Raw genomic sequence first — 16,746 nt, 5'->3', positions numbered from 1 at the left:
AAAAAAAAAAAAAAAAAACCCAAACATACAGCAGCAAAAAATAAAAGAACAAACCAGCCATTGAGAATGCAAACTTACTGTGGTCAAATCTATTTTAAAAAATTAAAGTTAACATATGTCCATGGATTAAATTTGACCCTCATTTGTGTTTTTGACCCCTCTCAAAATCCTTTGATCTGTTCTTAACTATGTCTTAGATAAACTGCTCTCCAGGCTCTTGTATATTTAATTTGAAAGATAAGTACCTAAGGGTCCTTACTCAGTAGAAGACCCTTTAATGATATTTAGTCTTACACATTAAAGAAGATAGAGTTTGTGTCTGAAGATTTTTGCTTTAGCAGAATTGTGTGCCCAGCACAACTTGGCATTTGTCTTTTTTGTGCACATTAAGAGGGAACAGAATATGCAGCCAAAGCTTCCAGAACCCATAGGGTAGAATGTAGAGAGGAAAAAACTTGCAGAGGATTGGGGTGGTAGTTGATAGAGTGAGGTGAAATTAAATTCACTGGTATTGTTGTGGAGCAAATTTTGAATATAAGAATCTTTTATGAGGGCAGAACAGTTTCTGCCTGGAAGCAAGGGGGTTGGGGGAGAAGGTGGGGACCTGGGGGAGAAGTGGCCCAAACATTGTATGCACATATGAATAAATGAAAAAAAAAAATCTATCTTTTAAAAATTTTGACTATTCATTTTACCATTGGATGCAGCATAAGAAAGCATTTAAAGTAAGATTTGTTAGGGTATTGTAAATGATCATTGCTTCTTTTGCATTTAGCAATTGTTGTCTATAAATAGGCTGTTCAGATTGCTTGGAGTCACCTTCTTTCTCATTTTACTGTGGAAGGATTCAAGTATATATAAAAGCACAGGATAGTATAATGGACCACCATTTTTTTGTTGTTAGTCATAGAGTTTGAACTCAGGGGCCTCCAGCTTGCTAGGCATGTGCTCACCCCAATCACCATGTTTTAAATGGTTAGTCTTCGTTCATTTATAAAAACTTAACAGCACTGCTTTCTGCACTGGCTGTTTATTTATTTTGGTGGTACTGGGGTTTGAACTCAGTACCTCATGCTTGCTAGGTAGGTGCTCTGCTGCTTGAGCCACTCTGCCAGTTTATTCCCACTGGATTATTTTGAAGATAGTTCCAGGATTATATCATGTGTAAATATTTCAATGCTATCTTTAAAAGTTAAGGATTCTTATTTTAAAAGATAACCAAATTACATTATCTTACTTTTGAAAATTGGTCAGTTGTCGCTCACACCAGTAAACAGTAAGGTGAAGAGGTTGAGGCAGGAAGGTCATGAGCTCGAGACTAGCCTAGGTTCCATTTTGGGCTGGGGAAGTATAGCTCAGTGATAAAGCACTAGCATGTGCAAAGCCCTGGGCTCAATCCCCAGCACCTCTAAATAAATAAATACATAGATCAATAGATAGGTGGGTAGGTAGATACTGATTCCTTAATGTCATGAAATATTCAGGATTCGTATTTCTCTTAACTATAATTTTTTTAGCTTATAAGAAAGAATTAAGACTCCACATTGCATTGATTGATGTGTCTATTAAGTCTTTTTTGTCCCCTCTTGCAAATTATCTGTTGAATATTGTTTTCTGCATTCTGCTGATTGTGTTCTATATTCTGCTGATTACATTCTTACAGTATTTAATATAGTTCTCTGTCTACCTTTTTTCCAGTGATTCTTCCTTGAAAGTTTTTTATTGTATTAATTTGAAACATATATGATGAAGAACTTGCATTTTGGTGTAAGGTGGTTTGGAGTTTGGGATGAGGAGAAAGGATTTCCTCTTTGCCTAAAAAGATAAATTCCAGAGGTGCTTTTGCTTTTAACGTGACATATTGCTTTAATGTATTATCTTAGTCCCCAGAAGACCATGCCTGTGTTTAGCTGCATCTGTGAAGCCCAGCAAGAGGATGAGGCTCGAGGTGAGGATCTTCCTGCTGCACCCATTAGGTAAGCATCATTTTCACAGTACACTGGGCTACATTGATTGATTAAATGGTTGATACTAAAACCTAGTGTGTATGGCTACTGTTTTGTGAACTTGGGCTTTTTGTTTTTTTGAGATGGGATTTTGCTGTGTTCCCCAGTCTGGCCTCAAGCTTCTGGGCTTAAGCAATAATTCTGCCTCAGCCTCATGAGTAGTTGGAACTACAGGTGTGTGCCACCATGCCTGGCCGTTGAATTTAATTTTTATGAGACTGATATGCTTAGAAGGTGGCTAGTGAGTTTAACTTTTAACCTGAGGGACTATTACATATTGCAGATGGATTAATAAATGAGATGTCATAAGGTATTTTATGAAAAAAATATTTTTTTTAAGTATACAATTGACTGTTGATTTATTTATTGGATTAAAATTATACCATGTATAAAACTCTCTATACAGAGGGATGTAATGCATTACAGTATATACGATTATCTTTAAAAAGATGCAAGGTACAATGACAATGAATATAAAATTTACAGTAAAACATTCTCCAGAAGTGATTTATTTGGCTGTTCTTGTTCGAAGTCGTCGTTTGAGAATATGGTGATCACTTTCCTTCATTATTTCTTTTATTCATATGTGCATACAATGTTTGGGTCATTTCTCCCTTCTTCTCCCCACCCCTTCCCCTTTTCCCCCTCCCCCTCCCTCTCCCTCCTTACCCCCTTGCTACCAGGCAGAAACTATTTTGCCCTTATCTCTAATTTTGTTGAAGAGAGAGTATAAGCAATAATAGGAAGGACCAAGGGTTTTTGCTAGTTGAGATAAGGATAGCTATACAGGGAGTTTACTCGCATTGCTTTCCTGTACATATGTGTTACATTCTAAATTAATTCGTCTTTTTTTTTTTTTTTCATTTTTCTTTTATTATTCATATGTGCATACAAGGATTGGTTCATTTCTCCCCCCTGCCCCCACCCCCTCCCTTACCACCCACTTCACCCCCTCCCGCTCCCCCCCCTCAATACCCAGCAGAAACTATTTTGCCCTTATCTCTAATTTTGTTGTAGAGAGAGTATAAGCAATAATAGGAAGGAACAAGGGGTTTTGCTGGTTGAGATAAGGATAGCTATACAGGGCATTGACTCACATTGATTTCCTGTGCGTGGGTGTTACCTTCTAGGTTAATTCTTTTTGATCTAACCTTTTCTCTAGTTCCTGGTCCCCTTTTCCTATTGGCCTCAGTTGCTTTAAGGTATCTGCTTTAGTTTCTCTGCGTTAAGGGCAACAAATGCTAGCTAGTTTTTTAGGTGTCTTACCTATCCTCACCCCTCCCTTGTGTGCTCTCTCTTTTATCATGTGCTCATAGTCCAATCCCCTTGTTGTGTTTGCCCTTGATCTAATGTCCACATATGAGGGAGAACATATGATTTTTGGTCTTTTGGGCCAGGCTAACCTCACTCAGAATGATGTTCTCCAATTCCATCCATTTACCAGCGAATGATAACATTTCGTTCTTCTTCATGGCTGCATAAAATTCCATTGTGTATAGATACCACATTTTCTTAATCCATTTGTCAGTGGTGGGGCATCTTGGCTGTTTCCATAACTTGGCTATTGTGAATAGTGCCGCAATAAACATGGATGTGCAGGTGCCTCTGGAGTAACAGTCTTTTGGGTATATCCCCAAGAGTGGTATTGCTGGATCAAATGGTAGATCGATGTCCAGCTTTTTAAGTAGCCTCCAAATTTTTTTCCAGAGTGGTTGTACTAGTCTACATTCCCACCAACAGTGTAAGAGGGTTCCTTTTTCCCCGCATCCTCGCCAACACCTGTTGGTGGTGGTGTTGCTGATGATGGCTATTCTAACAGGGGTGAGGTGGAATCTTAGTGTGGTTTTAATTTGCATTTCCTTTATTGCTAGAGATGGTGAGCATTTTTTCATGTGTTTTCTGGCCATTTGAATTTCTTCTTTTGAGAAAGTTCTGTTTAGTTCACATGCCCATTTCTTTATTGGTTCATTAGTTTTGGGAGAATTTAGTTTTTTAAGTTCCCTGTATATTCTGGTTATCAGTCCTTTGTCTGATGTATAATTGGCAAATATTTTCTCCCACTCTGTGGGTGTTCTCTTCAGTTTAGAGACCATTTCTTTTGATGAACAGAAGCTTTTTAGTTTTATGAGGTCCCATTTATCTATGCTATCTCTTAGTTGCTGTGCTGCTGGGGTTTCATTGAGAAAGTTCTTACCTATACCTACTAACTCCAGAGTATTTCCTACTCTTTCTTGTATCAACTTAAGAGTTTGGGGTCTGATATTAAGATCCTTGATCCATTTTGAGTTAATCTTGGTATAGGGTGATATACATGGATCTAGTTTCAGTTTTTTGCAGACTGCTAACCAGTTTTCCCAGCAGTTTTTGTTGAAGAGGCTGCTATTTCTCCACTGTATATTTTTAGCTCCTTTGTCAAAGATAAGTTTGCTCATAGTTGTGTGGCTTCATATCTGGATCCTCTATTCTGTTCCACTGGTCTTCATGTCTGTTTTTGTGCCAGTACCATGCTGTTTTTATTGTTACTGCTTTATAATATAGTTTGAAGTCAGGCATTGTGATACCTCCTGCATTGTTCTTTTGACTGAGTATTGCCTTGGCTATTCGTGGCCTCTTGTGTTTCCATATAAATTTAACAGTAGATTTTTCAATCTCTTTAATGAATGTCGTTGGAATTTTGATGGGAATTGCATTAAACATGTAGATTACTTTTGGGAGTATCGACATTTTTACTATGTTGATTCTACCAATCCATGAGCATGGGAGATCTCTCCACTTTCTATAGTCTTCCTCAATCTCTTTCTTCAGAAGTGTATAGTTTTCCTTATAGAGGTCTTTCACATCTTTTGTTAGGTTTACACCTAGGTATTTGATTTTGTTTGAGGCTATCGTAAATGGAATTGTTTTCATACATTCTTTTTCCGTTTGCTCATTGTTAGTGTATAGAAATGCTAATGATTTTTCTATGTTGATTTTATATCCTGCTACCTTGCTATAGCTATTGATGATGTCTAGAAGCTTCTGAGTAGAGTTTTTTGGGTCTTTAAGGTATAGGATCATGTCGTCTGCAAATAGGGATATTTTGACAGTTTCTTTACCTATTTGTATTCCTTTTATTCCTTCTTCTTGCCTAATTGCTCTGGCCAGGAATTCCAGTACTATGTTGAATAGGAGTGGAGATAGTGGGCATCCTTGTCTGGTTCCTGATTTTAGAGGGAATGGTTTTAATTTTTCTCCATTAAGTATAATGCTGGCTGTAGGTTTGTCATATATAGCTTTTATAATGTTGAGGAACTTTCCTTCTATTCCTAGTTTTCTTAGAGCTTTTATCATGAAATGATGTTGGATCTTATCAAAGGCTTTTTCTGCATCTATTGAGATGATCAAGTGGTTTTTGTCTTTGCTTCTGTTAATGTGGTTTATTACGTTTATTGATTTTCGTATGTTGAACCACCCCTGCATCCCTGGGATGAAGCCTACCTGGTCGTGGTGAATAATCTTTCTGATGTGTTGCTGAATTCGATTTGCCATTATTTTGTTGAGGATTTTTGCATCAATGTTCATTAAGGAGATTGGCCTATAGTTTTCCTTTTTGGAGGTGTCTTTGCCTGGTTTTGGGATAAGTGTAATACTGGCTTCATAAAATGTGTTTGGCAGTTTTCCTTCCCTTTCTATTTCATGGAACAGTTTAAGGAGGGTTGGTATCAGTTCTTCTTTAAAGCAGAGAATCCATCAGGTCCTGGACTTTTCTTTTTGGGGAGACTCTTGATTGCTGCTTCAATTTCATTTTGTGTTATAGGTCTATTCAGGTGATTAATTTCCTCTTGGTTCAGTTTTGGATGATCATATGTATCTAGAAATCTGTCCATTTCTTTTAGATTTTCAAATTTATTTGAATATAGGTTCTGGAAGTAGTCTCTGATGATTTCCTGGACTTCCATGGTGTTTGTTGTTATCTCCCCTTTTGCATTCCTAATTCTACTAATTTGGGTTTTTTCTCTCCTCATTTTAGTCAGGGTTGCCAGGGGTCTATCGATCTTGTTTATTTTTTCAAAGAACCAACTTTTTGTTTCACTAATTCTTTGTATGGTTTTTTTGGTTTCTATTTCGTTGATTTCAGCTCTTATTTTTATTATTTCTCTCCTTCTATTTGTTTTGGGATTTGCTTGTTCTTGTTTTTCTAGGAGTTTGAGATGTATCATTAGGTCATTGATTTGGGATCTTTCAATCTTTTTAATATATGCACTCATGGCTATAAACTTTCTTCTCAAGACTGCCTTAGCTGTGTCCCATAGGTTCCGGTAGGTTGTGTTTTCATTTTCATTGACTTCTAGGAACTTTTTAATTTCCTCTTTTATTGCATCGATGATCCATTCTTCATTATGTAATGAGTTATTTAGTTTCCAGCTGTTTGCATGTTTTTTTGTCTTTACTTTTGTTGTTGAGCTCTACTTTTACTGCATTGTGGTCAGATAGTATGCATGGTATTATTTCTATTTTCTTATATTTGCTGAGGCTTGCTTTGTGCCCTAAGATATGATCTATTTTGGAGAAGGTTCCATGGGCTGCTGAGAAGAATGTATATTGTGTAGAGGTTGGATGAAATGTTCTGTAGACATCTACTAGGTCCACTTGATCTATTGCATATTTTAGATCTTGGACTTCTTTATTGAGTTTTTGTTTGGATGACCTATCTATTGATGCTAATGGAGTGTTAAAGTCTCCCACAACCACTGTGTTGGCGTTTATATATGCTTTTAGGTCTTTCAGGGTATGTTTGATGAAATTGGGTGCGTTGACATTGGGTGCATACAGATTGATGATTATTATTTCCTTTTGGTCTATTTCCCCTTTTATTAGTATGGAATGTCCTTCTTTATCTCGTTTGATCAATGTAGGTTTGAAGTCTACTTTGTCAGAGATAAGTATTGCTACTCCTGCTTGTTTTCGGGGGCCATTGGCTTGGTAAATCTTCTTCCAGCCTTTCATCCTAAGCATATGCTTATTTCTATTGGTGAGATGAGTCTCCTGTAAGCAACAAATTGTTGGATCTTCTTTTTTAATCCATTTTGTCAAACGGCGTCTTTTGATGGGTGAATTAAGTCCATTAACATTAAGTGTTAGTACTGATAGGTATGTGGTGATTCCTGCCATTTAGTTATCTTAGTTGTTTGAAGGTTTGATTGTGTGTACCTAACTTGATGTTACTCTCTACTGTCTTGCTTTTTCTTATCCTGTGGTTTGGTGCTGCCTGCCTTTTCATGGTTAAGTTGGGTGTCACTTTCTGTGTGCAGGATCCCTTGCAGAATCTTTTGTAATGGTGGCTTTGTGGTCACATATTGTTTTAGTTTCTGCTTATCATGGAAGACTTTTATTGCTCCATCTATTTTGAATGATAGCTTTGCTGGGTAGAGTATCCTGGGGTTGAAGTTATTTTCATTCAGTGCCCGGAAGATCTCACCCCACGCTCTTCTTGCTTTTAATGTTTCTGTTGAGAAGTCTGCTGTGATTTTGATGGGTTTACCTTTGTATGTTACTTGTTTTTTCTCTCTTACAGCCTTCAATATTCTTTCCTTAGTTTCTGAACTTGTTGTTTTAATGATGATATGTCGTGGAGTAGTTCTATTTTGATCTGGTCTGTTTGGTGTCCTGGAGGCCTCTTGCATTTGTATGGGAATATCTTTCTCTAGATTTGGGAAATTTTCCGTTATTATTTTGTTGAATATATTACGCATTCCCGTCGCTTGCAACTCTTCTCCTTCTTCGATGCCCATGATTCTCGAGTTTGGTCTTTTGATGGAGTCAGTGAGTTCTTGCATTTTCTTTTCACAGGTCTTGAGTTGTTTAATTAATAGTTCTTCAGTTTTTCCTTTAATTACCATTTCATCTTCAAGTTCTGAGATTCTGTCTTCTGTTTGTTCTATTCTGCTGGATTGGCCTTCCGTTTTGTTTTGCAGTTCTGTTTCGTTCTTTTTTCTGAGGTTTTCCATATCCTGGCTGTTTTCTTCTTTATTGTTGTTTATTTTTGTCCTGAGTTCATTTATCCATTTATTCATTGTGTTCTCTCTTTCACTTTGGTGTTTATACAGTGCTTCTATGGTTTCCTTTATTTCTTCTTTTGCTTTTTCAAATTCTCTATTTTTATTGTCTTGGAATTTCTTGAGTGTCTCCTGTACATTTTGGTTGACCCTATCCAGTATCATCTCTATAAAATTCTCATTGAGTACTTGTAGTATATCTTCTTTTAAATTATTCTTGTGGGCTTCATTGGGTCCTTTGGCATAGTTTATCTTCATTTTGTTGGAGTCTGGATCTGAGTTTCTGTTCTCTTCATTCCCCTCTGGTTCCTGTACTAATTTTTTGCTGTGGGGAAACTGGTTTCCTTGTTTTTTCTGTCTTCCTGTCATTGTCTTTGGTGTTGTTACTGTCCTTGTACTGTGTGTAATTAAGTATTTTCTAGCTTGTAATAATAACAATGGTAATATTGAGAATGGAAGAGTGAGCTGAGATGGAAAGCAAGAAGTTAAAGAAAAGGGGAAAACAAATATACAGACAAGAGGGAGAAAGCAGAACAAGGTATCAGACAAGAGAGTTTCAAAGGTATAAACAGGGAGTGTTAGTGTACTAATCGACAGTAAGCTGAACAGACATTAGAGAGACAGAGAGAGGATTGAAAATCAAAGATAAAAAAAATAAAAAATAAGTATATGAAAGTAATATCTATTTATAAAAATAAATTAAAATAAAATGGAAAATAGAAAATTAAAAAAAAAAAAACCAAAAAACTTCCAAGTTTATATACAATGCAATTTCAGTCTTAATAATTTGGATGTCTGTCTCAATCTCCAGTCCTGGAGTTGGTGCCTCAGATGTTGTTCTGTAGTTGTCTCATCAAAGGGGATGCATAAAGTAGAACAAAACTACACTCACACACACACAGAAGAAAAAAAAAAAAAAGCCCCACCAAGTGTCCCCAGTTCAAATGCAATACAGTTTCAGTAAGTTTTTCGGCTTCCAGGTGTAATTCGGTTGTTCTCTCATCAAAGGTAGGGAGAAAAAGAAAAAAAAGCGTCTGGAGGCAGTTCTGAGAGTGGTATCTGCAACTGTGGCTTGCCTGCCTGCTGCTCTCAGCCTGCTATAGCTGGCGGTGTTATTTATGCAGATCTCTGGGGTGAGCTAGCACTCACCTGGTCCCACAGGCTTTGTTTGTTAAGAGTTCTCCTGTGTGGGAGCCTCTACTACAAGCTTTTCCCTTTCAAAGCACTGGGAAAGGTGACACTGCACCGGCGTTGTCAGGCCTGCGTGTTTATTTACAGTTCACGTGGGAAGTGGGTCTTCCCTCCTCTCCTGTGGAGTTTTCCCTCCCTCAGCCACTCTCACAAGCTTCCCGCTCCTGGTTGCTGGGCTCGCACCCCGCTCCCTCCAGAGCCTCTCCGGCCCACCCGGCTCGTTTATTTACAGTCACGGGAAGGATTCCCTTCCCCCAATCTTCAGCGCTCAGGGCGCCCCACCCTCTTTCCAGCGTGTCTTAACTGTTCTTATTGCTTATTACTCAGTTTCTCTTTTTTCCCCGGGTGGAGGTCAGTCTGTCCAGGGGGCTATGCTGCTCTGGCCCAGGCTTGTCTGTGGGGCTACCGTGGTACCGCAAAGCTCACCTGGTCCGCGTCTTCCCAAGCCGAATGGGCGCCGGCCACTGGCGGCCCCGGGGGCCTCCTCGGTTCTCCGTTTAACGTGAAGTGGAGATTCTTTGCGCCGGCTGGAGATGTGGAGGAGTCAAAGTTATGCCTCTTCTCAGTGATTATGCCTGCAAAGTGTGTCTCCAGTGTCTCTCCAAGATTTCACCATAGGAGGCTCGATTTCTGCTTCCTACCTCTATCCGCTATCTTGGAATTCTTAATTCGTCTTGAACTAACCTTTTCTCTAGTTCCTGGTCCCCTTCTCCTGTTGGCCTCTGTTGCTTTAAAGTTTCTGCATTAGTTCCTTTGCATTGAGGACATCAGATGCTGTCTTGTTTTTTATGGATTTCTTGCCTATCCTCATACTTCCCTTGTGTGCTCTCGCCTCATCATGTGATCAAAGTCCAATCCCCTTGTTGTGTTTGCCCTTGATCTAATGTCCACACATGAGGGAGAACATACGATTTTTGGTCTTCTGGGCCTTGGCTAACCTTGCTCAGGATGATGTTCTCCAGTTCCATCCATTTACCTGCAAATGATACGAAATTTTTTATAGGTTCTGGTTTTTGTCTTTACCTTCTCGTTCTGTCAATTTGAAATGATTCCATTTTCACAAATTTAACATATTTCATATTTCTGTGATTTATTTTTCTAAGATTTTGTTTTACAAATAATGTTTGCTTTTAACAGACTTTTATTTGCACTTACTTTCATAGGGCAAAAATAAGATTTGCTTTACATTCCAAATTTAAAGTTTTTCATACTTGATGGAATTGATTTTTACATAACTTCTTTATAATATCTTAGAATAGCCTGAAAGCAGGGGAGAAATTGAGTTATTAGAATAAATTGTTTGTAATATATGATTCTTATTTTTTTGAGACAGGGTCTTGCTATGTAGCTCAGGCTGGTCTCAAACACTCAAACCTTTAAGGCAAATCAAAGTGGGAGGGTGGGAGGGAGGAATACAACAACAGACTCTTGATCCTCCCATCTCAGTTTTGGGAGTGCTGGAATTACAGATGCAGAACACTGCCTGCCTTCTGCACTCCCTCCCTTCTCTCTTTCCCTCTCTTTATTTCCCCCTCCCTTCCCTTCCTTGACCTCAGGGCTTAAAGCTTGCTAGGCAAGTGCTCTAAAAGTTGAGCCATGCCTTCAGTCCTGATTCTTAAATTTAGTACAGGAATGGCACTGAAAATAAGCTTGTATTTTCATTATGAAGCAGTATATTTCATCTTTAGAATTCAGTGATATTGTAATTAGACAGTATAATACTGTTTTGTAAAGAAGTATATCCCTAATAGTGGTATTAGTAGCATATTTTACTTTTTATGTCCTTTTTTGACAGAAATATTTAGAAGAAATATCTTTCAAAGTGCTTTTATCTGGGCATTCTGATTATTAAGTGGGAGCTTTTTGGTATTCTTGGAAATCCAATGGCCTAGATTCTAAGGAAATTAGGATCTCTTATATCACAAAAGCCAGACATAGGTGGCTTACACCTGTAATCCTAGCTACTCAGGGGAATTGTGGTTGTGGTTCAAAGTGAGGCTAGGCAAGTTATTCACAAGACCCTATCTCAAAAAAGTCCATCACAAAAAGGGTCTGGTGGAGTTTCTCAAGGTGTAGACCCTGAGTTCAAGTCCCAGTACTGAAAAAAAAAAAAAAAAAAAGCTAGTTAGGTGAAGTAACACTTCTGTGATTTTAAAAGTGCTGTTACAAAGGGCTCAGCTATTATTAAATTTATTGGTAACATTGTGGCCTTTTTTATTAGAGTATCTTAAAATAGAAAAGCCAACATGTTGGTGATACTGAGGTTGGTAAAATAGGTCATGGGGAATGAGTTGGACCTGATTCCAGTTGCTCCATAAATAGACCTAAACTCAGAATTAAATGGCTAGAAGCTTGATTTATTCTTCCTCTTTCCACTTTGGATTAAATTTTATCTTTTCCTTTTCTGCTAAAATTTCTTTTTATTGCATTAGTTGGTAATTTTTTTTTTTTTTTTTTTTTGGGACACTGGGGCTGCATCTTGAGCCACTTCACCTGCCCTTTTTGTGGTAGGTATTTTTGAGACAGGATCTCTACTATTTGCCCAGGCTGGCTTCGAATTGTGATCCTCCTGATCTCTGTCTCTTGAGAAGCTAGGATTATAGGCATGAGTCACTGGTGCCTGGTGGTAAATCTGATTGTGACTAGAGTTGAGTAGCTGAAACTAATGAAGAAGTGAGGTGCTTGTTTTTTTTTTTTGGATGCTGAAGATCAAATCCAGGACCTCACATGTGCTAGTAGGCAAGTGCTCTCTCACTGAGGTATAACACCAGCCCTGGCATTTCTTATAATTTATTGGATTTCTCTGCTTCTAAAATTCGTTTCTGACACTAGGGATTCCTTTTTTAAAAATTGTTTCTTAAGACATTAATGTACATTTTTATGGTATATTTTTCTCAATGCTTTATGTGCAAAGATTTATGAACTTTGTAGGAGTAAGGCAACATTTTTGATAGTATATGTTGCAATTAAGGCTTTTTTGGGAGGGAGGGGCTCCATACTATTCTGTATTTAATCTTAATCTCACAGTCCGGTCAACCAAAACCAGTGACTGTAATTTTAATAGTCATTCGACCAATGCTAGCATGAGAATGATAAATACGAAAATTCTAATGTTTGATAGGAATGTACTGAATATTGTTTAGTTATTATGAGTTACCTTTGGTCTTTGAAGGTGGGGAGATCTGATTAACTCTTTGGAAGGCAAAAAAACAAAAGACAAAGTTCAACATAAAACAGAAGTGAAATTCTATTCAGATTTCCATTTGGAGGTTCTGCCCTGAATAACAATTTCTGAGGTATCTTAGTCTGTTTGGGCTGTTCTAACAAACTGCCATAGACTGGGTGGCTTATGAACAACAGGGAATTATTTCTTACATTTATGATGTCTGGAAAATGTTAGATCAAAATGCTGGCAGATTTGGTATTGGTAGAGGGCCTGCTTCCTGTGAGGGAGCTTTCTGAGGTCTCTCTTATAAGGGTATGAACCCTTTTCATGAAGGCAACCCTCATGACCTAATAGCCTCCCAAAGGCCCTGTATCTTAATACCATCACCTTGGGAGTTAGGATTTAATTCATGAGTTTTGAGTGGGCTCAAACATACATTCAGTAGCATGAGGTAAAATGTGTAAGCTTGTGTAAGGGTGAGAAACAAGGACAAATGAATTCTGAAAATCATTAATTGAGTCCTGCCCCTTTTGGCTTTCACTCACCTTCATTATTGCTTAGCCATTGATACATTAGATGTTGTAAAGTTCAAACGTGAGTACTCAGTTCATATAGAAGGTGAATTGAGTTTCTCTAATAATTGTTCTGTCTTGTGCAGCTAATACTGATTGCATATCTGCCGTGCTCAGCACTGTTGCATACATGTTCATCATAAGCTTTGTCAAGGGGCAGGAGCTACTCACGTGCCTCCTGGTGATGGTGTTCTCTCCTCTCATTGGAGGAAGATTCTCATTCAGCCGTACGTCCTATTCTGGAGAGAGAGGACACAAAATTATAAGAACCAAGTGGTCCTTGTAACTAGAACTCTATTCCAAATTCATCTGCTATCCTAGTAAACTGAGCCAAACAACACAGAAACTGGACTCCTTTCTTCTTTCTCACTTATGATTCAGAGCCGCACAAACTGTAAAGGGCTCTTCATGGTTCCTTTGTCTAGCAAGGCAAGATCGGCTGTTACCAATGAGAGCTCCTCCCAAATAGGAGGCAGCCCAAGCAAGCTCTCTTTCCCTGGCCAAGTGCTTAAAGGAACATGTGATATGGTTTCTAGGCCCCTTAGCCTCCTTGATGTTATTTTCAGGGTGTATCTCAGTTTATGCCTTGTAAAAAAGTAACACTCCAACCTGAAACACATTCTAGATGTGCTAACATGGTCAGTTCTGAACGGATTTCTTTCATCTTTATTCTAGTTATTTACATATGGCCTAAAAGTGCATTAGTTTTTGCTTATTTACTGTGTGAGTAGATTTTGCAGTCCATTGAGAGAATATTTATTCTTTTGTTCAAAGTATTAAGCACATATTTTATATTAAGCTGTGTATTAGGTGTTATAAATATGCAGGTGAATAAGATGTTATTGTGTAACTTGTTAACTTAGAGTTAGCCTGGGCCTTTTTTTTTTTTTGGTGGAAGTACAGTTTGAACTTGGGGCTTCTGTGCTCTACCACTTGACCCACATCTCTAGTCCATTTTGCTCTCCTCAGTTTTGGAGATGGGGTCTCAGGAACTATTTGTCCAGGCTGCCCTGGATTTCAGATCCTTTTAATTTCAGCCTCCCAAGTAGCTAGGATTACAAGCATGGCCACCAGTGTCTGGCAGCCTGGGCCTTTTTAGTTTAGAGAATTGTTAAGGAAATATAAAACCCCTAGTCACCTTAGAAATCATGGTATTTGGTTTATGGAGACATTCAGCCAATGCTTGTGGGATAAATAAGCAAATCAGAGATACCCAAATGGAAAAATTAGTGAAAAGAACTGAGCTGTATCTTGAGAATCGTCTTCAGGGAACCAAGTTATTCTGAAATGATAGCTGTAGATCTTCCTATGGAATTAGCTAAACCAGGATCTGATCTGTGCCTTTCTCCTTTGAAGATTGGATTTCTTTTCTTAAAATAATTAGTTGGAGGGGATAGACAACATCTGTAATGCTGAAAGTCAGTTAAGGGTAACATCATGCTCTTTGACAAACCTCTCCCCATCCTCCTAGTCATCTCTTATTTTCAAGAGCTGTTATATACGTCAAAGAAACTATTGCTTTGACATACTTGTTGCATGAATTGTTTTCAGTTTGTTCTTTTATTAGTGGTATTTTTCTGTGGCTTTTGAATTTTGTGTTATCATTAAAAATGTTTTAAGTAAAAAAAAAAAAAAGTCAGTTCATAAAGCCAAATGAGATGATCTAATGATGTAATGATGTTTTTGTTTTTTTTTTTTGTTGGTACTGGGGTTTGACCTCAGGGCCTTGCGCTTGCTAGGCAGGTGCTCCACCACTTAATGCTGTACCACTTGTGCTGGTTTGCCAGCCCCCAGTAATGGTTTTATCTCTTATGCTTACTTCATTTTCCTGTGTCAGGTTTTAGAGTTTATAGTTAGTGATGGGGAGACATTTTATGACTATTTTTTATCATCATTGTGGAATGGTGCTGCTACCATTATTTTTTCACAGTAGTGAAATTATGACAAGAGGCCTCACAAAGTGGTATGCTTGGCTGCCTTAATCTCACCACTCTTCTACTCCTAAAATTGTCTGCCTGCCTCCCTCCCTTTCCGTCTTCCCCTCCCTCTTCCCCTACCTCTTTCCTTCTCTTCCTCCCTTCCTCCCTGTCTCCTTTCCCTCCCTTCCTCCCTCTCTCTCCCTCTCTTCTTCTCTCCTTTTCCTCTGTTTCAACTTGGGATCTTAGTCCACTTAATCTATTTTCTGTTGCTAATAACAGAATTACAGACTAGTTAAGTTATTTATAAAGAGACTTTAACTCATGTTTCTGAGGGGCTACATCTGTCAGTGGCTTTCTTAATGTCAGAATTCTGAGGCAGTACAGGGCATCACATGGGTGAGAGAAGGAGTGTGTATGTTAGTTCTAATCTTTCTCTTCTTACAAAGCCGCAAGTATTCACTCATAGGTGCCCAACTGATGTGATCTACCCCATCTCCCACCCCCTCTTGTCCCATACTAGAGTTGAACTCAGGGCTTCGTGCTTGCAAAGTAGAAGCCCATGCCCTTCAGCCTGTTTTTTTTTTTTTGCTTCAGTTAGTTTTGCCCCAGGCCAGCCTCAGACCATGATCCTCTTACCTATGGGATCATAGGTACTCCCTGCCTGGGCTAGCCTGGAACCATGTTATTTGATCTTAATTACCTCTCCAAAACCCCACCTCATAAATACTATAGTTGGATTTAGCTTTTACCCTCTTAATATCTCATTACATTCTATTTAGTTATTTATTTTGAACTCAGGGCTTCACTCTTGCAAAGCAAGCACTCTACCACTTGAGCCTCTCCTTCAGTTCCCGCCCCCCCCCCTTTTTTTTTTTTTTAAATACAGGATCTGTCATGTAGTTCAGGCTGGTCTTGAACTCATGAGTCTCTTGCTTTGGCAGAATGATAGGCGTACTGCACCATGCTGGGCTCTGAGTTTAAATTTTAACATGAGTTTCAAAGGGCCACACCATATTCAAACCATAACACATAGTTTCTTTGATTCATTTTCAGGGGGAACTTGCTCCACTTTCCAAGTCCTCAAGAAGAAGAAGAGAAAGAAAAACTAGATAGTGACCAAAGGCTAAGGGAGAGTGAACAGCCTGTGAGGCCCATGGGTCCAATCAAGGATCCTACTGCTTCTGTTTCCCAGCAGAGGACCACACCAGGGCCATCTATCCCTCAACGAGAAGCAATGGAGACAGAAATGCAACAAGGCCAGAAAGGATGGAATGCCAATCGAGAAAAATCTAGCAAGGCCTTAATTGAAAGACCCACCCAAAATGTAGGAATTCAGACCATGGAGCATTCCCTTTGTACCCCAGAAACTGTTTCGGCAGCAACTCAGACTGTAAAGAATGTGTGTGAGCAGGGGACCAGTACAGTGGAGCAGAACTCTGGAAAACAAGATGCCACAGTACAGACTGAGAGAGGAAATGGTGAGAAACCAGTCAGTGCTCCTGGTGATGAAACAGAGTCACTCCATAGCCAGGTGAGAATATGCTGGGGTGCTTCAGAGGCCCTGTTTTTGGCTCTCTGGATTCTTAAAGTTGTGGAACTTGTAATGACAACTCTTAGTAGTTTTTTTATGAAATAGTGGTTAAAATACAAAAGCAACTTATCCAGGATAGAGATAAGGTAGTGGAAATTATTGTTAGCTCTAAAATGGATGGTCTTTCAGCAAAAATACAGGAAAAATAGAATAGTGTTAGGGTTTGTTAGGTAGTACCTCTTGTTCTTTGACATTCAGTTTTTTTCCATCTGCCATCATTTCTCATCCTCCTTTCTAACCTTTTCCCTAAGTCTTTTTCATCATGG

The 16,746-nt window shown here is 38.6% G+C and overlaps 1 protein-coding gene across 10 annotated transcripts in view; it reads left to right on the top strand.

Moving 5' to 3' along the window:
• Tp53bp1 (tumor protein p53 binding protein 1) overlaps positions 1-16,746 on the top strand; it is a 100,468-nt gene that overhangs the window by 59,900 nt on the left and 23,822 nt on the right. For all 10 annotated transcript variants that reach the window (XM_074065794.1, XM_074065795.1, XM_074065798.1 and 7 more), the window contains 2 exons: positions 1,884-1,976; positions 15,943-16,420. In XM_074065794.1, coding sequence (XP_073921895.1) covers positions 1,884-1,976; positions 15,943-16,420 — 571 coding nt within the window. The remainder of the gene's footprint in view (positions 1-1,883; positions 1,977-15,942; positions 16,421-16,746) is intronic.

This window comes from Castor canadensis, chromosome 2 (assembly GCF_047511655.1).
Source record: "Castor canadensis chromosome 2, mCasCan1.hap1v2, whole genome shotgun sequence".
In the NCBI taxonomy this organism is placed as follows: Eukaryota; Metazoa; Chordata; class Mammalia; order Rodentia; family Castoridae; genus Castor; species Castor canadensis.
Note: the sequence above shows the minus strand (reverse complement) of the source record. Positions and strands in the feature narration are given on the sequence as shown.